The following is a 25561-nucleotide window of genomic DNA, read 5'->3' as shown; positions in this document are numbered from 1 at the left end:
GTAGAATTAACCTTTTTTTAACCAATCAGTGAAGAAATATTTTGATAGTACAAATACATTGACAGATACATGCACTTATGCAATGATGGTACACACGTCCAGACCTTTAGACATCTCTTGACTGACTGTAGAGATCTTAGGAACCTGAAAATATTTTCTTTGGTAGATTTGTATCGAACATTCACTGGATACATACGGAAGAGTTCTGGTTTAGACTGTCTATTGGGGAGGACACCCAGTTAACAATTACAGTTTGAAGATTTCTTCAAAATGTCCACATATTTGAATCCATTATGCATAGGAATTAGATTTATGACATTTTAACTTATTAAATCTTATTAATCTTATGATATTTTTAGTTGATTGTGGAATATGACATTGTATTGTGAATTGTTGTATTATGTGGTTATCTTATTTTTTATGTGTAAGATTACTTGTGTAAAAAAACCATGTCACATTTTAAAAAAGCATATATTATATAACCATTGTATGCTAATAAAAAAGCCTACTACTTTAATGAAAGTGACAGTGGTAAAGTTTTGGCAACATTAATCGACTTCCAGACTAATTTCTCTGAAATAAGGAAATCCATGTCCACTACAGTCTGCACGTTTTCTTGCTGTAAAAGATTTCAACACCGACCTAGTCTGCTTCTCCCTGCCTACCGTTGGCAGACAAATTAAAGTAGAATGACAGTGCAAATGTTTAAAACCAGTACATTGCCACACTCCAAGACAACTACTTGAAAGATATGAACATTCAGAAACATGACATTTATCCTTTAAAGTATTGTTTTATTTGATTTTTGTATCATCATCTTGCTTTTCCATCTACAGCTTTGGCATCAACGCTCCACAAATTTGACATCAAAGCTAAGACCAGCTCTCGACCAAAGCCACCGGCATCGATTTTCTGCATGCTTTAAACACGTTACACTCAAGGCAAAGGTAAATAATACTGTGAGTCCCATTTAGCCCCACACTGGGTTGTGGAAACATGGGCATCTCTCTCATCATGCAGAGGGTGGGCAAGAAGAATTGGAAATCTCTGGAAGATGAAGGCCCAAGGCCTCAGCTCCGACAAGTATATCTGGAGCACAGATATCAACAACCAGGGGTGCTAAATGTGTATTCTTAATTTAATCTGACTCCTCTCTCCTGTTATAGATTGCTTTTTGGAAAAGCAACACAAAAGAGAAACAAGATCACATTTGCAGAAGCAGCAACTGCACACCGACTGGGTTGTTCAAACACATAGATGTTACATAATAACACTTCCCTTTTTGAATGCCAGCAATGCCTTGAAAAAGCTGTCTGACAGTTATCAGCAAATCGGCCATTTTGGAAATCAGTAGAGTGTAGTGGCTTGCCCATCTTGTGTAGGAGATCAAGAGTCAACTTCCAAAATCATTTGCAACCAGTCACAATAAATTACATTTGTTTACATTTGTGAAGGACACTTCATTTGGTGAAAGGGAGGTGATGATTTTCACCAAGTTATGTGTGCACAAGTGTGCAGATGGACTTTTTGTGCAATAACACCATTGAGTGTTTGCACACGTGTCCCATGGCTAACACGTGTGATGCTGTATGCGTGTCCTACCATAGAGGTAGCATGATTGTCAGGTGGTCCACTCTTCCTGTGTATTAGCAGTCTACACGCCTCATGATAGTCAAATGCACCACAGTATGTGTGGTCATCGTTGCATAGATTTGTCTCTTCATGAATGCACCTTTACACGTTTGTTGCTTTAAAGGTAAGTAGGTGTGCTTAACCCAATGTGCTTCAGTAATCTGTACCAATGTACATGGTTTCTGTATGTAAGTGCATCAGAAATATTTGGACTATGGGTGGACATCAGTGCGAGGGTGGTGACATGTAAGTACCTCAATAATACTGCTAAAGGGGGGTGGGAAAGTATATGTCATGATAATGTTAAACACATTTATACAGAGCACTATCACCACCACAGTGGTGCCCTGGAGCTGTGGCGGATCTGAAAGGTAAGAGGGTAGGATGGGTTAGTAAGACACAGCGGGACAAGGGTAGAGCGAGAGTTGTGATGTCCTGTAGACAGCTTCAGTTCAGTTAATACAGTTTGCTAAGCATGGATGCGGTTTACGGATCGGTAGACTCCCATGTGCTGTTGTACAAGACTGGTTTGTTTTGTTGTTGCAGTGTAGTGAAGTGCATGCAGTTTGCTGTGCAAGGATGTGGTTGTGTTTTTTTAGCGTTTGAGAGGTGTATGCAGAGAGTTGAGGTTTTAGCGGTTGGGTTAGTGGGGTTACATTGTTGCATTGAACATCTGTGTTAGGTGTCTCTGCCCATGATGTCTGCTGGAGCGTTCCGTGGTGAGTCGCTCGCCGGGTTCTGTGTTCTACGTGTGGCAGTGACATGTCTCTGTAACTGTCTAGTGGTCTGTGGGCGACAAGGTGGTGAAGGCCTCCCCACCCCTGGGTCGAGATCGGTATGGTTGTGGGTTGCTCTTACGTCGTCAGTGGGGTGTGCCTGACATTGCCTCCCTGAGCTCCTAGAGGGGGTCACCTCCTTCCGAATCCTAGATGCTCCCTGTCCTATTGGGTGCTAGTTATGGGTTAATGCTCCCTGGTCTGCAGCTAGGGTGACTGTCCCTTAGGCTTTGCCAAACGTAGGGGTTCGGCTTGGGAGAGGGTGTATCCAGGGCTCTCCTCCTCCCCTGATACCTCCTTCCATGTGCGCTTGTTGTGGCATGTTCTATTTCCATTGGTTTCTTTGTTTTTCTAGTTTTTCCCATCTGGTTCTGAGGTGAAGTGCCAGGTTTTAAGCAGTTTTCAGAATTTTAGGTGATCCTTTGTATTGCATTTTTCTTTCGAAAGGGTGTTTCAAGTTTTTACTGCCAGGTGAGAGAATGAGGAACCCCACGTTTTTTTCTTGTGTATGGTTTTGGTTCCATGTGGATATCGTTGCTTGATGTGAGTGCTCTTGCCGGTAGCTAAATGGTTATTTTCTTTTGTAAGATTTCTGCTCCTTGGCCGTGGATTGGTCTGTGAGTTATGCACATGGTTTTGAATTTGATTCGTTGTTTGATTGGAAGCCAGTGTAACATTTTTAGCGCTGGAGTGATGAGGTCTCTTCGTGATAGTTTGAGGAGAAGTCTGGCCACTGTCTTTTTCTATATATTGCAGTTTCTTCAGCAGGTGTTACGGCATTCAGAGGAAAAGACTGTTTGCGTAGTCTATTCTGGATATGATGAGGGTTATGATGGTTAGTGTTTTTTGAGTGAAGGAGAGGAATGGTAGGATCATTTTTATCGAGTGTAGGAGGAAGAAGCATTTCTTGGTTATTGTGTTTACTCGTGGTTCTATGTTAGTGCCTTTTCCATTAAGACGCCACGGTATTTTACTATTTTCAATGGCGTGTGTGCTATTCCTAGTTCTATGGGCCATGTGATAGAAAGGTTATTTTCCATTTTTTTGGATATAACCATGATTTTATCTTGCCTGGGTTCAGTTTGAGGCTGTTTGTGTTCATCCATTCGTAGAGTTCTTTGAGACATTCTTCCAGCGTTGTGCATCTTCTATATTATAGACAGAGGCGTTGCTAGGGGGGGCTATAGCCCCTGGTCTTTTGGTTGTAGCCCCAGATAGAATCTCAGGAGCTACAACCAAAAAGCTAGCTAGCCCCCAGTCCTGACAGTTCCGACATTAGCATAGCCCCAGATCTTTTACAGACCTGGCAACACCCCTGATTATAGATGATTTGTGTGTTGTCTGTGTAGTTGTAGCACGTAAGGCTGTGTCTTTTGATGGGCTTCATTAATGGAGTCAGGTAGACATTGAATAGCAGTGGGGATAGTGTTTATCCTTATGGTACTCCACAGTTGGTGTCCCGTTGAGCGGACTTGAAGGATTTTATCCAGACAGTTTCTGTTGTAATTGTTAGGAATGATTTAATCCAGAGCAGGGCTAGATCGGTTATTCCTATTTCTTCTAGTCTCTTGATAAGGATGTCATGGCTGACTGTGTCGAACGCTGCAGAGAGGTCGATTAGCATCAGGGCAGAGTTTGTGTTGGAGTCTTCGTTTGTCTTTAGGTCATATCCGACATAGACAGGAGTGCCATCTCTGTCCCTCTTGCGGGTCTAAAGCTGACTTGTGCCTAGTCCATCAGCTGCGTGTTCTTCCTGCGTGTTCCTGTGTTAGTTCGAAGACGTAGGATTTCTAGCAGTTTTGCTCGGTAGGAAATGTTTCAAATAGGTCTGTAGTTAGAGAGGTCTTCCACGTCACCTGCCACAGCCTTGAGGAGTGGTTTGATGTGTGCCCATTTGAATGACCATTGTACTTTCCCTGTTGCGAGTTTTAGGGAAAGAGGTTTCTGGAGCATTCCAGTGGTGCGCCCTGTGTGAGGATTGGTGTGTAGATGTCCGGAGGGCAGGGGTGCATGGGGGAGCATACTTTACTGCTTTGTCTTACTAGCTTGACGAATGTCTCTAATGAAATTTGTGGGAGTGTGTGTGTGTGTGTGTGTGTGTGAATCTGCAGCTGTAGTCCCGCTGCACACTAAGGTTGTATAGGTACATGTCTTCAGTTAGAGCTATGCTAACTGACATAACCGTACAGGTACTGATGCATATGAGTATTACTGAGTATTGAATGTTTGACTGTACATGTGTATCAATGTAGAATGCACGACTATATCTAATTCCGAAGAATGCATGGTCACATATGTGTATCGTTTGTATGTTTGTGGGATCCACACTGTACGTATGTATCTGTAGAATGCCTGACTTTAAAGCTATATCTGAATAGATTGTCTGACTGCCTAGTTGTGTGAGTTTAGACTGTGAATGTGGAAACAGAATACACAGTTGAGGACATGTGTATCATTGTAGGTTGTCTATTTGTACAGGTGTATTAATGGAGACTGTCTGAATAGATCGTTGTACCAGTGTAGATTGTCTGAAAAGGGGCATTAGTGTAAAATAAACCACTGCACGGGTGTAACAGTGCAGAAAGAATGACTGCACAGGAATACCCGAGCAAATGTGAATGCCTTACTGAGGTATTGCTGTTGTGTGTACTTGAATGTTACAGGTACATCTTTGCTAGAATGTTACTACTAGGTTTATGGGACAGCAATGCATAATAGGAAATGACTACATTGAGAAAGATGGTAATGGAGAGGGGTTTCATGGTAGAATAATGCTGACATTGTGGATAATGTTGATAATGTTGATGGAGAAGCACCGCATGCAGAGGTAAAGATGCCACTGATGGGGAAGGCCCCCATAGGCAATGATGTTTAATAAAAGGGTTGCATGAGGAATGATAGTGAAGGAAAAGGACACCATAGGTAAGGAGTATGTTTCTTACCTGTACCTCCTGTTCTTCAGCATTGGTATCTTTCATCGATTCACATGCTTTGAATATTCCATGTCGACTGGCTGGGAAGCCTTTGTAACATGTTATTATAGCTTATAATAGAACATTTAGGCTCACTTTAGTAGCACATCCATGTCCTGTTGGGTGCATTGTGCCCCAGCCAATTGGATGTTGAGTGACACACCACACCCAGGAGGCCATCTTCAGATTCTGACCCCATCGTGATGACAGTTGGCGTAATGTAGCGGTGCTCCCTGAGGGGCGGTAGGTGGGCGCCTGTGTATCTGTGAAAGATAGCAATGCTGGCGAACAGGTGTTACAGGTAAGAAAAATACTCCTTCTCCAGCATTGGATCTTTCATTGATTCATATGCTTTGAATAGCTTGTCCCAGCAGTTAACAATGTTCAGCAGCAGGTGTAAAGGGAGAAGGCATACCTTATTGAAACAAGCTTTGTAGGACTGCTCTTCCCACTCTTGCATCAGCTTCTCCTTGTCCCTCCATGCAGTAATGCTTGACGAAGGTGTGCGGAATGGCACAGGTTGCCAGGCAGCATATGTCCGCTAGGGGAACCCCTACCCATATAGTTGTTGAAGACCCCACTGCCCTAGTGGAATGAGCACAGACTGGTCCTTACAGTGGTCGCTACGCCTGGGCGTGCAGTGTGGAAATTGCTGTGGAAACCCATCGGGCAATACCTTGCTTTGAAAATGCTCACCCCTTGTTAGGAGGGCCAAAAGCCACAAATAGTTGAGATGTTCGTGGAAAGTGTTTGGTTCTGTCAATGTAGAACTTCAGGACTCTTTGCAGGTTGAGTAGGGCTTGTTCAGCTGGTGTGGACGGATGTGTCAAGAAAACCTGTAGGGTTACTTCAGTCTGCAGGTGGAAGTTTGACAGCACCTTGAGAACAAACTTAGGGTTTGTTTTTAATATGACCTTGTTCTTCGCAAACCGTAGATATGGAGGACTAACGGAAAGTGCATGTGGCTCTGACACGCGTCGGAAGGACATTACTGCTACTAGAAAAGCAATGTTCCACGGCACTAATTTTAGGTCCATAGTTGCCATGGGTTCAAATGGGGGTTTCATGTGGGCTGACAGCACAGTGTGGTGGTATTTTCTTTTGAGGGGGATAGGTGCGGAATAGACCCCTCATGAAGTGCTTAACAATGGGTTGTCTTAAAATGGGAGCATTCCCTTGCTTCCTGGTGTATCTAGAGATTGCTGCCAGGTGCCATTTGATGGATGAGCGAGACAAATCATCTTTTGTTAACAGTAAAAGGTATTTGTTGTCGGGAGCACCAAGTGCAGAACCTATTCCACTTGTACACGCAGCCCTTAGGATGTTTCTGCACTCTTGCATGAGTGGGATGTGTCCGAACTCATTGAAGTCATGAGCCAAGCCTTTAAGTTTAGTGCCCTGGGTTGTGGTGTCTGACCTGTTGGTTGCAAATAGTCAACAGGTCGGGGTCTTGACCCAGAGGGTTTGGACTGTCCTGAAACAGGTGAAGAAGTTCTGAGAACCACTGTTGTCTCGACCATGTCGGGGCTATGAGAATGACTGTGCACTTGTATGTTGCAATCATTTGCAGGACTTTGCATATGATTGGCATTGGAGAAAAGGCATAGGCGAACATTCCTACACATGACAGTGCAAACGTGTCGCCTAGTGATTGATGGTGCAGATACCTGCTCGCGAACCGCATGCATTTTTTGTTCTCTCACGTAGCAAACAAATCGATGGTTGGTGCTCCCCACTTGTTGAAGATTTGTTGGAACTTCCTGTCCGCCAGTTGCCATTTGTGTGGCTTGTCGTTGGCTCTGCTGAGTTGATCTGCAGTTTTTTTTTCCTTTCCTGGAAAGTGAAAAGCTTGCAGTTGCATGTTGTTTTTGATTGCCCAGTGCCACAACTGTTGGGCTTCCCTGGAAAGTGCCCTTGATCTCGTGCCTCCCTGTTTTTGCATGTAATACATTGTGGTCGTGTTATCTGTGAACACTTGCACCACTTTCCCCTTGAGCACTGGCTGGAATGAGCGAAGGGCGTGTGCTACTGCCCTGAGTTCCAGTATGTTGATGTGGAGTGGTGTCTCAGTCGGGGATCAACAGCCTTTCACTGATAACTGATCTGTGTGCGCACCCCATCCTGTGAGTGATGCATCTGTTACTAGGGTTCACTGGAATGGGGATCCCTGAACGGGACTCCTTTGGTGATGTGGGTTGGTGGGAGCCACCTCCGCAAGCTGTCTGTGAGTGACCTTGTAACTGTTGGCCTGAAGCAGGATTTTCTTGAATTTATCATAAAGCCAAGGCGTAAGAGGGTGTTGGACACCTGCCGGATTGCTTTTTCCGCTTCTAGGCACGATGGAGTGCATACCAACCAAACGTCGAGTTATGGATACACATGATATCCTTTTCTCCTGAACGACGCGGTTGTAGGGACTAGGCATTTTGCGAATGTTCTCAGGGCAGAGCGAAGACCAAACGGGAGCACTTTGAATTGATAGTGATTTGTGCCCACGACAAATCTTAAAAATTTTCGGTGTCTTTTCCAAATTGGAATTTGAAAATATGCGTCTTTGAGGTCTAGTGATGCCAGGAAGTCTCCTCCTTTATCGACTTCTTCCAGGGTGACCATTTTGAATTTCTGCTTCTTGACATATTTGTTCAGACCTCTTATGTCCAGAATTGGTCTCCAAGAGTCATCTGGTTTTTTGACCAGGAAGAATCATGAGTAGGTGCCTTTGCCCCTTTAATGCTTCAGAACTTTTTTGATTGTATTTTTTGAGAGCAGTGTTTCTACTTTGAACTTTAAGATGTTTAATTGTGGTTGGTGTTGGTATATTGGGGGCGTCAGAGGAGGGGTTCCTTGGAACTCTATAACATGCCCACCTTGTATGATGCCTAGCACCCATTTGTCTGTGGTTACTTGTTGCCACTGCCGTAGATGATATTGTAGGTTGCCTCCCACTTACTGCAGTTGGGCGTGGGTGAAACTGGTTGATTGAAGTCAGGCTTGTTTTTACTGCCTGCCCCTAGAGTTGGATGTTGTCTGTCGCCTTCTTGGGATTTGCTTGTCGTTTTTTTGTTTGTATGGGTACGGCTGGCAATACCCCTGGTAGTATGTTTGTGAATATGAGGTTCCCCTTTGCTACCCTTTTCCACCTCTGTTTGTTGTTGTGGAATGACCTAAGGCTCGTCTGAAGTAGCAAAAAGTGCATCTCTTTGTTAGTATGGTAAGTGATCTTGCAGTATTTGTGTCTACTTTATGGCTTTTAGGGCATCGTCACTCTTGGCACCAAATAATTTGTCTCCCTCGAAAGGCATGTGCAATATCTTTGCCTGAACATCTGCCCTGAAATCTGTGCATTTTACCCATGCATGTCTCCGTAGCACAACGCCTTTATTCCAGTGTATTCAGTTATATCGACTGCAATGTTGATTTCATGATTTGAGGCGTGTTCCCCTTCTCGCAGGATATCTAGGGTCAGCTTTCTATTATCTTCTGGCAAGTGCTCTCTCCAGCAGTGGAGCCATCCAGTTACACATCTTGCGGTCGTACCTTGAGAGTTTTGCCAGTGAATTTGCTGCTTTTGCTGTCATGGCTCCTAGTGCTAGAATTTTCTTGCCAAATGCGTCTTGTTTCCTGCTGTCATTGTCAGGCGGAACTGCACATTTTTTAACTTGTGTCTTAGATTTTCTGCACGCTGTTGTGAAAACCGGTTGGGATGTAAAGAATTTTGGGGACATCTCTTGTGCTTTACATTTTTTCTCTATGCAGGCTTTTAATCCCGGTTCTGAGAAAGGTTTCTTTATGAGCAACAGCCCTTTGTCCCAAACATGGTCTAGAATGGGCATTGACATTACCGCTTTCCTGCGCTTGTGCATTAATTCAAATAGGAAGCAATCTTTTTTCTGTTCCGTTGGAACTGGACCAAATTCTTCACAAGCATTTTGGACTGTATTGTGGAATCCAGTATGTCATCAGGTGGGGACTGACATGACGGTTCTTCAGCGTCTTGGCTTAGATGCAAGTCTATGGTTTCCAGCTATCTAACTTTGGGGATTTTGAGGTAGAAGTGTCAGTGTCCCTGTTGTCTCCCTCATCGTCCGTAGTCTAGGACTGTAGTTCTTCTTCTTGACTGTATGGAGAATGTTGCGGTCTTGGAGAAGACCCTTGTTTTCTAGTTGTAGAAGACCCTCGTGTTATAGTGGAGCAGTGCCATTGCATATGCCTCATAGGCTATATCAGTGGCCTTTGCAGTGAGGTTGTACACCTGGTGGGTGTATTACCTTTAGACTCTTTAAGGTGGTCTCTATTGCTGTTGTATCAGACCTGTGGCGTTCTTCGGAAGGGCTTGGTGTGTTATTGGTGCCTGTGGTTGTGGGTGGCTCGGAGCCAGTCTAGTATCCAGTTGCTGAATTAGAGACTGGTGATCATGACACTATTCGGTGATCAGTGTCTCCATCTGGTTGAGGCAAGAATGGGCCACTTCTGGTTATTATGATCTGTTTATCTACGATACATGGTGAGTGTAGGGGCCTGACAGGTATGGTAAGGACTATTGTGCTTTGTACAGGAACACAGTCTTCAATTGGTTCTTGTTTCCTTTTTTCAGGCATGTGTTTGCCTCCAGGCCTGTGTTTGTGTTTAAATTTGTCTAACTTCCCTTCAGTTTTCCGAATTTTTGACATTTTCTGTGTCCCTATGGATGAGGACGCTTTCATGTCCTTTTTCTGCCACCCCCACTTGTGGACGGCGCAGGCAGGAGAGGTGTTCACAACTTTCCATGTACCGTTTGCTTCAACGTTATTTGGACTTCTGTGGATGATGCCGTCTTCAAATGAGGAGCTGATGTTGCTGAGGGGGCCTTTAAAGGCATGGTTGGGTTGGCATTGACGGGTGTCTAGGTGAAGATCATTTTTGATGTTTTGTCGTCGACGACGGTGATGAAGCCGACGACGATGCTCTATCAGCCGTCAAAGATGAGTGGGTCGTGGACGATCATGGCCCTGCCGTCAATGGTTTCTGGGCGATGGCGACGATCGTTGCGCTTGTTGGCGGAGCGCTTCCTGTGGATTCCGTCGTAGTTTTCGTTCTCCCCAGGTTTGGACAGACAGATTATTCAGTTTTTCCTTCCTTTTTCTTTTTAAAAGTAGCAGAAGAAGGAGAAGACATTCTGTATTCTGACCTGGCCCTTTTATGGGGTTTTGGCCTGTCAGACTTGTCCACCACCACACTTCGAGGATTCAGCCTCTGAAGGAGGGTACCTACCTTCATTCAACCAAAGGGCTAGTCTCCTCTTTCTATCCTTGGAGGATTTTTGTGCTAAATGTAACACACATTATGCAATCCTCCTGGATGTGATTTGGATATAGACAATAAATGCATTCAGAATGCTTGTCTCCCTCATATACAATTTTAATTCCACATGACTGTCATGCTTTGAAAAGAGCTTTATGCATTTCTTCCATATTTGAACGGTAAAAGCACTTAGCTGTTTTTTTAAGAAAGGTTTTTTGAAGGAAATATTTTGGTTTCTGGCCTTATGTCTCCAGGAGAGAAAGCCTTGATGACTCCTCGGCATGGTGTGTGGTTAGAAACTGAAGATGGCCTCCTGAGTGGGGCTTGTTACTCGATGTCCCATTGGCTGGGGCACAATGCACCCAAAAGGACATGGACGGGCTACTAAAGTGAGCCTAAAAGTTCTATTATAAGTAAGGCTTCCGGTTTTCTGGTATTTATTTTTCTGCCATTTCCATCTGTATTTATCCATATTTATTTTTGAGCCTTTTTTTCTGTATTTATACACATTCATTTTTTGTCATATAAAAAGATAATTCGCAACCAGTATTTTTCTGCATTTATGCTAATAAAATAATTAATTTATTAAAGCACACATGCAGCCATATAGGAAAGAAATACTAGCTCAATTTTTTCCATAAAAACAAACTGTTGCTCCTGTGCCTGCTGCTGCCTTAAGATATATGCTATCAGCAATTTGAAGACCTTTAATGCTATTTATACAACTTTTAAACTCTCCATGCTGCCATTATGCAATGTGATTGGCCTGCGATGTATGAGTGACGTCATAGAGAACAGACAGAAAGACCTGTTTTTCTGTTTTTTTCCATTTTTATAAATAAAATACAGACAGAAAGCAGATTAATTTCCTGGAAGCCTTAATTATAAGCTATAATAAAATGTTACTGAGGATTCCCAGTCTGTCAGCGGGGAATATTCAAAGCATGTGAATCCATGAAAGATCCATTGTGGCAGAATATAGCCTTATTGACTGAGGGAGGGGTCGCTATCGCGGGATAATGACCCACCACCTTCACCTCAGGCCATAAATTGGCGAAGCATCATTATCCCATGCGATTTTGAGCTTTGAGGAGAAGTAAAAAATGGTGCTTTAAAAGGGAGTAAAGTAAACAGACAAATAGTAAATTAAATGTGGTTTTGTTTTGTAGTATTTAAATAACATGGTTGTCTTCTTAACTGAAGTATTTTAATTGCAACTTGGTTGAACTGGAACACGTAACATGACCATGCATTAAGTGTCATGTAAAAGTAAACGATTTCTATATAAGAAAAAGAAAGTGAATGCATTTTCCAATGTTTTAGCTTTTTCTTTTGTGTGCTAAATAGAATGTTGCAGAAAAAAAGGTTCAGCCATAGAGGGAGTGTCTTGTTGAAGGAAATCTTGCCTGGAAATTGCATTGTTGCTTCCCTGTCTGCTTCTGAACACAGAATGTTCAGAATGCAGTCAATACCAGTAGTTATTGACTGCACGCTAAAGATTCGGATGGGGTCAATAACGAGCTCCTGTGCTAAAGGTACTTAGTGGGAAGGACTCCATTAAGGCAAGTTATTTGTGGGGAGGAGCCCACAGGGTATAATTGTGACGGGGATGCACTCCATTGAGGCAAGGCATTCATGGGGAGGAGCCCAAAGGGTATGATGTCAATGGGGAAGTACACCATTAAGGAAAGGCATTCATGAGTGAGAAACCCACAGAGAAGGACGTTGATTGGGGAGGACGCCATTGAGGCAAGGCATTCACGGGGGAGGATCCCACAGGGTATTGCGTTGATGGGGAAGGGCTCCACTGAGGCAAGGCATTAATGGGCGAGGGATAAACAGGGAATGGCATTGGTAGGGAACGGTTCTATGATGAATGCCATGGACAACGATGTTGATGAAGAATGATGTTGGTGAAGGACTCCAGTGGTGAATGACATTGCAGAGACTAAGGCAACATGATTTTAATGGAGTAAAACTTAAGGGGAAATGGCTGACTGGGAAGAACACATCATGGCATGCCTTAATGGGCAAGGAGGCCATGTGGAATGATAGTGATGGTGAAGGCTCTCATTGGGTATGATAATGATGGAGAATGACCCTGGCAGGGGAATTAAAACGGCTAGCCAAATTGGTTTTAATTTAATAATTTCAAAGGATATTTGTAAAACTCAACATCAAGGCCTGGATGTGAACAAAAAGCACACAATGACATAGTTGAATTGCCTCCAACCGTGTGTCTAGACATGCCTATCCATCGTACAGAAGTGCATGGTGCCAAGACAGAAGCATGGCTCCTTGTTGGCCCATAGGTGTGTTCGGAAGAAGGAAAGAGGCAGCCTTTGATTGCCACTGGCGATGTAGAACCTGCCACTATTTGCTCCTTCACTGTGGGGTGGTCAGGCTTAGATGAGCCTTGATTCAAGCAGATGACCAGGCTGTACCAGGCAGAAGGATATGCCTCACTTGATGGGAAAGTCATAAACTTCTCTGGAAATGGACAACCACATGGTGACAAAAAATGGGTCTGTCATTGTCATTCTGGGGTTCTGCACTGGCATTGACTATGTGCTTGGCAAGACTGTCCTACAAGGGGAACAGGAGGTTCCCTAGGACAGGTTCACATTTCTGGAAGGCCTGTAGGACAAGAACAGATCAGGCAGTACCTTCCAGATGAGCCAGTGTGTTGGAAAAGATATCCTGTTGATTCTGCCATAGTTCCTGTTCGTTCAGCACTGCAAGGCCTGCATTCAGGCGGCTGCAGAAAGGTCACCTTCCATCTTGGCACATCTGGTAATTTCAAGGCCTCATGTTACATATCACACCATGCTCTCCTTGTAGGTCCCGTTGAGGCTGTGTGGTCTTCGGCGTCCACTCTCCAGCCTTCCCCCAGACAGCAGACGACGCAGCGAAGACGTAGAGCTGAGGTCTCCACAACTCTGCAGGTGCATGGCTTCCTGGGCTGGGATGTGCAACAGATCCTGTGGAATCTGAAATGCCACCCGTAAATAAGGACAGTTAGTAGTGAAGGAAGTATAGAAGACAGAAGCACATACAATAATATAACGATTAAACAGATTGAGTACTGATATACCCTTATAATTCCTTGTCCAGAATGCCATGAATTTTGGTTACTGTGATATTAGAAGTAGCCTGAAAGAATGATTTCTTAGGGCACAGCATCCCTCGAGAACAATAGCAGTGGTCATCTAAACAGTGAAACAGGGTGGGGATTGCTTAACTGTGAACGTTCACTAACAGTTCCATAATTACTTGATAAGAATATCCTCATTGTGCCTCGTCTTTGTGTCCTCTACGCACTCTGTTGTAGAACTCAGAAAAGAATGAACTTGTATGTTCCCACATATTTTTCTACTTTGAAAGAAAGTGACTTGGAGACTGTTGCTAACATTTTCTTGCCAGAAGATGGCCTGCCGCATGCTTATTTGATATATCTGCAGAGTATCCTTTACAAACCTGCACTTGGATGATATCCCTAAGCAGAATAACACCTAGGGGCTCATGTTCTATGGGGATGTAAAGTTAATGGAAGGTGTAAAAGCCTTGTGTAAGGCTATTATGCCTTCCATTACCATTACCCCATTTTTTATTAATGTATTTGCCAGAGAGGATGGGTGGAATGCAACTTGTGTTCCCACCGCCTCCGTTCGTCTCCACCATCCAATAGCTCTGGCATTTGTGCAGGCATGAGCCATGCCGTTGCAAATGCTGGAGATCCCTCTGGGGTTTGCCGGCTTTATGCACCAGCATAAAGTAGGTGTGCCCCATATGGATCCATTGTACACGCTGCCTGCATTGCTCGTGTACAATTATAATTAAACTATGCCCGCATTTCAATTAGGAACACTGCTTAACATGTGTGCATAACACCATAGTTCTGAAATATTTTACAGATTCTCTGCCTTGGGTCTAATTCCTTTTTATAGTCTTCACACTCAACTTAACATCTCCCTACAACTTGTAAAAGAGAGTACTTTACTCCAAGTTAATATGTGATTCAATGATAGGTGTAATTACAAAGCAACTGCAGGGACACTGGGTAGTGAGGTCTGCACTCTTCTGTGCACAATATTGCAAGTGCGTATATTCATGGAACACTTACACACAAGCACCTCTTTACAACTACTTGATAAATGAGAGATTATATCAGTCCATAAATGTTACAACCAGAATGTGGTTGCATAACACCTAGGCCAATTTGGAAACACTCATCTCCTGTTGTATATATGTAAACTTGACCATCTTTTGTAATTTTGACCAATGTATATTTGTAAACACTTGTATCTATTCCCTATGTTCATTATGACTGTATCCAGTTCTGTAATGTTTATCTTACATTGTAACTTGTACGAACAGCGCCCAGATGCCCACGGGCTTGGCTGCGCTCTACAAATAAATAAACTCTAAACTCTAAACCAAGAGCAAGTGATTATAGGTCATTTTAAGAAGTAAACAGATTTGTACCCCCCCTACTCCCCAGCAACCACCAGGAGAAGCAAGGACACCGAGGACTCCAGCGCCCGCTTCCCATGTTTGGCGGGTAAGCGTGCTCTTCCCCAACACTGTGCTGTTCCGCTGCTTGATCCGGCCTACGACCTGTTCCCTGAATCTAGCGGCCCATTTGCCTAGCTGCAGTGGTCCGCCGAGCAACAGCCATGCACTTTCCTGCACGCCACGAGGAGGCCATCCAAAATGGCGGATCCGCATTTGTGTACGCACTGCTAAGAAACATTGAAAACCTCTGGTAGGCTGATCGGCATCTACTTCGCCGGAAGGTGTAAGCCAGTCCACCCAACAAGGGCCACCACTAAGGGTTGAGCCTGTCTGTGACTGTCCGGGCCGTTCGCGGCCGCGGGGCAGACACACTGCCCCCTTTTTGATCCAGCCCCCGTCTCTACACACCAACCGCCCACGCGCACTTGTCCCAATCTCTTGCCCCCTACACACGTGCGGATGACGACTATCTCACAACTATCACGCCAGACTTGTTGCCGCTCGCACCGAAACGGAACATCACTGTGGTAAGAACCTCCACAGCACTCGGTCCACTAGCATTCCGGCATGGCTATCTGAACTGTACTCTCTCCTACAACAAAAGCACTAGGCCTTATACAGAGCCGATACTCGGCTAAGTTTTTATATTATAGGAGCGAGCGCCATAATCCTCACATGACCCGCAACTATTTGTTAAGCATTGTTATACCTATATTAACTGCACTGCTATTTTATTCCTTGCCTGTGTTGCATTCTACTTACTACTACCACCCAAGCCTGTACTCGTTTTGTGTTAGCAATAATGTGCACAACTAGCATCATACACTATGCATTACTTGCTGATTGTCAATGCACCACATGCAATTGCTAGCTTCTGCACCATCCATTGTATGCTGTGCTATCCTACCTGCCTTATCTTGTAATTCATGTGCGCTAAGCTCATTGCTCTGCATTGCTTGATTGTTACTATCAGCATACTACCCTATTGGTCCTTTTGCACCAGCTACCCATATCTGCTTCGTAGAAGGTGCCACACCTTCAGCGGGTGCCACTTCCTACCCAGAGCAGGGCTATCCTCTTCACCAGCATGGCGCCTATAATGCCCTGCTCCAACACAATTCCACCAACACATTTCTGTCCTGCCCTTCAAAACGTCATACCAACACATCTCTACAGGATACCCCCTGCAGTTCTTATCACTCCACTCAATTCCTACTCCACCTAACATACAGAATGCCCCAGTCGGTACACAGTTCCCTACCTGCCCTATGGCCTTCTCCATGAGGAATCTAAGGTTAGGAACCCGCTCTGGACATTTCTCACCCACACTCAAAAAATACCTAGGAAGGCAAACTCACCATTTACTCTTACCCTCAACCACCACCAGTCCTATCATCCTGCATATCATCCACAAGGATACTAGGTCCCAAAAAGCAACTAAAATCAGAAATACCAGCATACCCACCACCAGACAAATCCAATGTGCTGTAATCAATGCTCGGTCTATTCCAGCCCATGCCACTGAGATTCATGACTTGATTACAGATTACACTTTAACCTCGTGTGCAGGTGTTCTTACTTGCTTTAGGCAATGAATTTTGTTACCAGACTTCTGCGCACCTCCTACAAAAAGTAGGTACGAGGTTGCAATTGCACCTAATTCCTGTCCTTTCCAGTTGACAATGTTTAGTGTGTAAGCAGATACATGGTTCAGAAAAGTAGTGAGGGGAGCTCTTGTGCCTTCTGGCCATAGTGGGATTTTGTGGGGTATGCCAACTAGTTAGTCTAGGCCCTACAAAGTACAGAGAACTGTGTGGAACCTGCTATAATGTACATGTCTAACCTCAGTGTGCATACATCTCTTCTGCTATTGGCCTGCTCCACCATGCAGACGCAGATGTGCTGATTGGATTGAGCATGGTATGAACCAATGTGTAATCGTCTGAGATCCTGAAGAAGGCTGGTTGATCATTGTGGGGATGGGGAGATTTTCACCAGATGACTACGTTATGCATCTGTGTGAGGATCCAGCTCTTACCTCGCTATCACAGGTTCTTCAGTGGGACTCCACTTGACACAGAGAGCAGGGATTGACTAAATTAGATCCATCCAAAGCCCATGCCTGAACTGAGGGATTCTCCCAAAGAGATGGAGGCAGAACAGATCAGTTCCTGTGCGAGCCAGTGGCAGGATGAGAGTCCTGTGTGTGCAGAGGATCTGTGAAGATGATGCTTGCTGATTGAAGGGAAAGTGATACATGCAGTGGAACACATCATCCAAATCATGGGCGCTGTCCAGGAACATTGGGTGCTGATGACCTATGTCACAATGCAGACATTGATTGACGAACAGGCCAGGCCAGTGAATCAGGTTGACAAAAGGTTTTATTAATAGATGTGTACAGATTGACCAAAACAAACAAATAGGAGCTAATTTCATAAAGGGGCGTAACATTAATGGAAGGAATAAAAGTTGTCACTCATTTACGCCGTGCTCCAGCACTTGAACTCACATGGATTTTCCTGTACAGGCTTCCTGCCATGCTCTTATGGCAGGCAGTGCATACAATTACAATTAAACATTGCCCGTCATGCTTGCATGCTCATTTATTTGTAATTGTGAGCACTGCTTACCATGCGCACATGGCAAGCAGTGTTCACAATGAAAATTAAATGTTTCCCGACTTACGAACAGGTCGGGAAACATTCAACTGTGATTGTGAGCACTGTTTGCCATGGAAGCGTGGCAACCGGTGCTCACAAATAAAAGTAAATGCTGCCTGGCATGAGAGCATGCCAGGCAGTGTTTACTCACTTTGCACAGTGGAGGGCACGCCTTTTGCCCTGCACATTTATACTCTGCCGTGCTAATGATGAAAATTTGGCAAGGAGCCGGCTACGTGTATGTCAACACATAAGGGCTCCCTGCTGCCAAATTACTGCTTGGAACAACATGGGCTCTATATCGTCTGAATTAAACTAAAGGTTGTCAGGATGGCTATGTTCCATGCACCCTATTTATCATACTTCTTGGGGATCTCTTCTCCCATGTTTAAGGCTACCCGCATCATGTCTTCCACAGTTCTCAGGGTATTTTCTCATTGGTTCCCAGTCCCAGGTGTTACCTCAGTATCTAGAGCCTGTAGGTGGATTCTGCAAGTGGGGCTGAGTGACAGCCCTTCCAAGAGGGATTGGTGCCAGAGGATGACAGGAGGCTAGCCTACCATTAGGAAAGGGTTCTCACTAGATCCCTTAGTTCCTCCCTCTAAGTCAGGGTTACGCTCCTACAGCTACCAACTCAAATCCCTCCTCCCCTGGGGCTCGTCTCAAGATTCTCTTCCACAAAGCTTCTGGGCGGATTTCCTGTCTTCCTCTATGTAACTCTCTTGCTCTTTGGGTCTGCTAACCTCGTCAATATAATTCCACTCTACATCTTTGTGTACTACCTCCCCCTCTAGTCCTTTCCTGGCCATTGACCTCACCTCTTCAATTCTTTCTACTGCCTCATTGAGGTGACCCAGGGTCTCCCCTCGTCTCTTTCTGTCGCCTCCTCTTGCACCTCCCTGAGGTTTTTCCAATGCTCCACATCTTTCAACACTTCCACCCACTCTGCTTCACTTTCCCCTATCTCTTGTTCTTTAACTATCCTTCTCTCATCACTATTTCCTCACACCAGCTGTATTTTCTCCTCCCCATCTTCTTCATCCAACTGGCCACCTCCCCAAAAACAATTCAGGCTTTTCAATTCCCTGCTTTCTCTCTCTCATTCTTCACTTCCATTGGCCACCTCCCTCAGTGTAATTAGGGTTCTCCAGTTCCCTACTATCCCTCTACTTTGTCACCCCTTTGGACACCTCCTTCACCCCTTTGAATACCTTCTTTCCTCCTCTCCTCTGGGACCTTCCCATCCTTGTCCTCTGGGTCATCCCCCCCACCACCTCCCTGACCTTTTCCTCCACAGCCGTCTGGCACTTGTTCCTTCCAGCGCACTGGGTCACTTGATCCCCTTCCTTCAGGGTCTGCTTTAACCAGCATCCAGGGCCGTCTCCACAGCCTCCTGACTCTCCTTACCCCAGACTTCTGGATCTCCGCTCATGCCTCTTGTCTCCAGCTCTCCCCAGGTTTGGGTCTATGTCATATCATCGACAGTCATTTTTTGTATGACGGTCTGTTTACGAAAACATTTTACCAAAAAAAGTCATTGAAATCTTTATTTTTGGGGGGTTCCACCCCAAATCCTCCTTCCCCCACCTATTTTTAACTGCTGTTCCTGACACCCCCAACCCCATATATGCCCTCCACCCCCCAAAAGTTCGATGATTTGTTTCGACAAAGTGTTTTCGTAAAAACATCAGTCGAAAAAACGACTGTCAATGAAACAATGCTGTCGTACCCCAGGTTTTAGGGGCTCTGCTCCAGTCTCCTGCTGGAGTTCTTATGGAACCTCCTTCTTCAGGTACTTCTCCAGCTTCTTCTCTTCCTCTCCCCAGCCAGTATGGGATTACCTCTTCTTCCTACTTCAACAGTCTACTGACTGTGCCCTTAAGGATTCATAGGGCTTTCGCACTCCTTCCCGCCTCCAATGCCGTGGAATGGGAATCAGGTGTGGTAAATGGGATGGGGACTGGCTGCTGGGCTCTGTCTCTGGGAATGGCTTACAACCCTGATGTGGAGCTTGAAATTCGCTCCTGCCTCCCCCCGAGTGGTGCCCCTTCTGCCTGCCAAACCTTGGTCCTGCCTTCCCAATATTCTCTTGATAAAAGGAATACAGGTGTGCTGATTTCGTTTAGGGATCTAGGGAGTTGTACTTCTCTAGTCCTGCATGGGTCTGGTCAGCAGCTTCAAGAACCACATCCACCATACTGGAGTTACCAACTCCCTCTTTCCCTTTGTGCCTCTGACATAGGGATTGGCTGATTGCCTCTGGGATCCCTTATTCTACCTCAGGACCCCCACTTTCTTTAGATGGATTCAGGAGCTGCTCCTCGATTTTCTTCTAGGGGCCGGAGTAGCTACAGTTATTCTATGATGAACCCCTCCTTTCCGCATGTGAAATTGTGTGGTCACCCCTGCAATCCTCTCCATGATGCCCCTGGGCTCAGCATCACATCACTTGCAGTGGCACCTAGCCCTCTTGGCGACTCCATGATCCACCAAAGTGATCAGGTTGGGCACTTTGTCACAGTTGTTAGGGTTATGGTCTAACCTGCTTAACAGCAACATATTCAGCCGTGAGTGCCATCAGAGATATTGCCGCCTACTTCTCTTTCTAGCCGAGGTTTTCTTGTCTCCTACGTTTCCATGTTAGGAATCCTGATTATCGTGCCAGGTTATTTGTTACACAAATGCCTTAGACTGGAGACAGTCTCATCTCAGCCCTGATGGTAGTGTTGGTGGCAGTATGTGGGAGCAGTAGACATTGTGTTGCTTAACGCCATAAGCTTTAATGGGGAGGTTGGCATGAAGGGCAGTCAACTAGTGGAGCCCCACTGAAGACCCTGTGATGGAGAGTGTTAGGAAAGATTTCTCTTTTTGCAACTTTCCCTCCATAGTTTCTTATGGAACCACAATCTTCTTGCTCTGTTTTTATCCTGGCCTGACTTTTTTAAGGCAAGTAAAGCCTTCAGCTTCACTTCCCTTGCCTTTTGCTCATTGTTATGGGGAGATTAATCAGTCCTTCATGCTATCAGTACTGGGAAACTATGTTTCGCTTTTTGAATTCTTGTACTTTTTAACATTGTATTCAGCACCTTATAGTGTAGTGCAATGGGGATACTTGTATGTCACCCTAGGTTTTAACACATGGTATTTTTGGTTACCTTTTTATGTGCCTAAAGACAAGCTGGTGGCGGCAGATGCATTTTTGCAATTTGTGCATTATTTTTAGTGTGCACATTCACATTTACTGCGTTTGGCTACTAAACGTGGCTAGTGACCTAAAATGGTCGTGCTATGAGACTTTTGCTTGCTTCTTTGGCCATATTGTTGTTTGGCCTTCTTCCTGCTTGCCAGGTCAGGAAATTCCTTCTAAGGTCATTCACTTGCACGGGAAAGCTGTTGCATTTACATGCTAGTGCTGCCTGTGTGTGTGTGTGTGTGTGTGTGTGTGTGGCCCAGGAAGGGTGTGGGACTGTCTAGTCCCACTCCACATCCTGGGTGCCAGAAAGACTAGGTGTGGGGCAAATGTGAAACCAGTGGTTGTCCCTGGTTGAACAACTACTGGCTGTTTGAATGATGCAGATCCTCATCACTGGTGGACTTGGACTTGCTTCCAGTACGGATTTTGGACAAGAAGAGGACCTCTGCAGCCATTTCTTCAAATCACCGTTGGAGCAAAGAATCACTTGAAGAAAAACAGCGTGTTGAAGACCCGAATGCAACTCTTGAAGTGGCCCAGCAACCCTTCCTGTGTCAGGCACAGTTTGACTACCTGATCTCCGAAGACATTGAGCGGTGCTTCAGCCCTTGGACTAGTGGGACCAACTGGTCTTGATGTCTTCTCGAGGATCCTTCCCTTTTGAGCCTTTGAAAGTGTCCCTGAACTGCTTGGTTCTCTGTCCAGCTCTCTCATGGGCTACCTTTCCAGAAGCGCCACCATTCTGCATTCAAGTTCAGACCTTCAGTGGTCGCCAGCTCATGCCACAAGACTCCTTCTCCCCGGGTTTCAGTGTCCCAGCATCAAGGGATCCTGTCCTGGAGCAGCTTCTGTTACCGTGACTGGAAGAACACCTGTTGTCGCCTGTGTGCAGAGACCAACGCTGGAACTTGCCTTTCCTCAACCTATGAAGTGTCCTGAAGAGGCCTGCATCTGTGGTTCCTGCATTTCTTCATTGCAGATACACCCGACCGGAAGAACCCTTGAATCCACAACTCCTGGGCACCTCTTACCGGAATCAAAGGTGGAAGATTGTACCCCCAGACGATCCACAAAGTCATCGGAGAAAATCAGAGTCAGGGGAGTATGTAAACGCACTGTATCTGTCCCCCCCCGTCCACCATAGGATAACATTGGGAACCAGTCCCTATGTCTCCTTATTCCATTGACCTTTTGGTGGTCGAACCTGGGTCGAGTATCCTGTCCCTGGGTTAACCTTGGGTTTGTAATGCAAGAAAACATTTACTTAACTTTAGCGAAATAGATGAAGAACTTTTAAACTATCACCAACACAAGCCTTTTGAAACCTACCTGCAGAGACACCATTCTGGCGAGAAACATTGTGGCTCCTGTTGTGAGTTTTGGGCACAAGGCCCCATACATCTTAGGGTTTGGACTTCTTATGTTAGGTTATTGTCTTGTGATCTGGTTCCAGCATTGACTGCATCTGAAATACTTACCTGCTTTGCTGTTTAAATAATTTGATGTATATTTGAACCTATGGTGACTGTATAGATTTGTATCAGCGAGTGTTGTGTGATAAAACCACCTGTTAGATTCATTTGTCAGTGTGTTCAGAAGGCCTATAGTAAATAACTGTATTATTATACATGACTGTCTAAACTCATATTGTGTGGACTCATTGAGGGCCTCTGACCCCACTCATACTCTCATGAGAATAAGCCTTGACTGCTCCCCATGGCTACCTCTCAGAGTTCCCTGTCCACTATAAATAGGGTGGCCTCCTGAAATCTGTCCACCAGACTAGATTCTAGAAATCCATGTTAACAGCAAGGAAAGAGCTGGATGCTTATGTCAAACCAGAACTTGTGCAAGGATGAGCTGGGGTACTTTTTAAAAAAGTATTACCCTTTTTGGTTGTAGAACGAAAGTTAAGTGCTTGAGGGCACATTTTGAGTCTGAATTTGTGACGGAGATTTGGTAAGATAGCTCACCAAGTTAAGCTCCTGCCTCAGAGATGTGTGTATGCAACTGGCAGGTTTGGATCTCGGAATGGCTAACTCAGCCTTTCATGCTGCCTAGACCGATACATTGAGTATAGTTAAATTTGGTAATGATGGCACTTATTTACTACATGCCTAGACTAGAGGCGGGAGGAATCTGACATGAGTGGTATATAATAATGTGATGATATTAAAACATGACACAGTTTAGCTCAAGCTCCAAATTACTAACCTCCGTGTTGCACTCCGTTCTTTAAGATCAAGTGATTATTTATCAGTTGATTATATTTTAATTTAGTAAATTTTTGCCTCACCCCAGACCCTACGTAACGAGCAAATGGACCTGCATGTTTAAACGACGTTTTGTGTCGGGGGAGATGTTGAAGCAGTAGGAGAGTTGTACATTCTTTGCGAATTCCAGGTATCAAAGAATCCGTAACGTGTGAATGAAGTAGTGAACACAATGCTAAGGGAATATGTCCTGCTTAATGCCACGGCTTGTTGGACCTTTGTAGTCCTGTCCTAGTCTTAATGACAACTTCCTGGGCAGGGAAACGGAAGCACTGCCCACAAAGACATGTCAATGTTGTTGAACTCAATGGAGGGGATAGAGTTTGCAATTTGGGTTGTTTTACAGGCCCTTGAGAAAACCATTGGTGACAGCATTACAAGTTAAAAATGTTGTATGGACCATCAATAACGTGTTCCATACAACATTTTTAACTTGTAAAGCTGTCACCAGAGTGGCATAGAGGCCTGGAATAAAACAGAAACATTTAAACGTGATGGGTTTTTCATTCTTTTTTCCTAAGGACTTTTAAAATTTCTTTTCAGTCATTTTCCTTTAACCAAGAGCGCCTTGCCTTGAACCTTACGAGTTACGTTTAGTCATATTGCACTGTATTTAAAATCTCCATCCTCTGCCACAATGAAAATTCCTAGTTCACAAAGTGTGTTTGCACACGCCAGGGACCCTGCTACTTTTGTTTGTATTGGAAAGAAGCCTTCATCTCAGATGTGTTTGAAAATTATATGTATGATTTTTACATTTGAGTATAACATTTGCCACGGAATGTAACAATAACATACCCCTATTCTTGTTAACTGCATACTTCACTGTGTCTTTCCAGAATACGGCAAATGAAATAATGAATTGTATAGCAAATATCCACATATGTTGGCCGAACCACTGTGTGTCCTTTGAAAATTGTATAGCCCTTTAAAAAATATATTTAGGGCTTAATTCACTGGAGCGTTTAATATAATGGTAAAGCCCCCATTGGAAAACGCTCTGTGAATCAGGGCCTTAGTCTTTAAGGCAGACCGGGCGCAAAAAGTAGTTCCTTCAAATAGCTGAGAAACAGGTCTGCATGCACTTAATTGTTCACAAGGGGCCACATAACACTCATCATCCTTACATTTCAAGCCCTGCAAATTGGTTTCTTTTAGAATAATAAACAGAATGCTACTGCAACTCTGCTCTCCAAAACGTTTTCTAATAACTATATAATAGAAAAGACTGTCATGTAAGGCCCTACTATCACATCATTAAAATTCCTGCTCCCAAGAGCAAGCAGTACATGATGTCTGACTCCAGGTGGGACTGTCGTTTTCAAAAGAGGAAGAAGAAGGATTCAGTGCCTGTTTTGCTGGTGGACTTCCTTGTTGACTTTTGTTCTTTGCAAGAAGGACTGAATGAGTGTTTTATTTGCAGACTTTTCAACCAACAAATTAAGTAGCAATCTAAATACTTTTCATTTACTTTGCTGATAAACTCTCCAGCAAACACTTTAGAATGTTGAGATTATATAATATGCAAGGTTGTGCGAAGACCAGGACCTCACCTGTTTGTGCCTTTTCGGCTTTATAGGGCCAAGGGCCTGACCCGCTACCCTGCATTTCACCTACAAACAAATCGCTACTACTGCTACTCACCAAAATACACCACCCTGTGTCTCCTCCCTCAATAGCCCATCCCAACTCTCACTAGGGTTCAAATGGCCAAGTGCCCTGGGCAGCCCCGGCAAACTACCCTAGTAAACCTCACCAATATTGCCCTTGCCCCATCCAACACCCACGGACCACATGCACACACCCTCTCTTGTTGATCAATGCTCGCTCAGCAGAACGTCACGCTGCAGAGATTGCTGACATCATCTCGTACAACAATCTTGATGCCCTGTTCATCACTGAAACATGGTTTACCCCATCCTCCCCACATGTTTTGGACGTCCTCCTACCCCAAGGTTACTGCATCCATCCAACATGCCAACCGGCCAGGAAGGGCAAGAGGAAGAATGGCAATCATCCACAGGAGCGATTGCCCATGCACCATCATCCCCTAACCCAAAACAAGCTCATTTGAATCACTCGCCTGCCGGTTCCCTCTATCACACAAGGAATCCACAAATAATTATATTTTATTTTCAGAGACACAGGCAGTCTGTAGCTATAAACTGCCTGTGTCTCTGAAAATAAACTGCCAACTTCCTAGGCCTTTATACCTAGGATACATTCTTCCACAAGTTTCTCAGTGATTTTAACATCC

The 25561-nt window shown here is 44.6% G+C and overlaps 1 protein-coding gene across 5 annotated transcripts in view; it reads right to left on the bottom strand.

Moving 5' to 3' along the window:
* Positions 1-773: 773 nt before the first annotated feature.
* The window catches only part of ENTREP3 (endosomal transmembrane epsin interactor 3), a 528225-nt gene continuing 503437 nt past the window's right edge, over positions 774-25561 (bottom strand). For all 5 annotated transcript variants that reach the window (XM_069650116.1, XM_069650112.1, XM_069650115.1 and 2 more), the window contains one exon: positions 774-13650. In XM_069650116.1, coding sequence (XP_069506217.1) covers positions 13480-13650 — 171 coding nt within the window. In that variant the 3' untranslated portion in view covers positions 774-13479. The remainder of the gene's footprint in view (positions 13651-25561) is intronic.

This window comes from Ambystoma mexicanum, chromosome 1p, assembly GCF_040938575.1.
Source record: "Ambystoma mexicanum isolate Mex_15411 chromosome 1p, UKY_AmexF1_1, whole genome shotgun sequence".
Taxonomy (NCBI): Eukaryota; Metazoa; Chordata; class Amphibia; order Caudata; family Ambystomatidae; genus Ambystoma; species Ambystoma mexicanum.
Note: the sequence above shows the minus strand (reverse complement) of the source record. Positions and strands in the feature narration are given on the sequence as shown.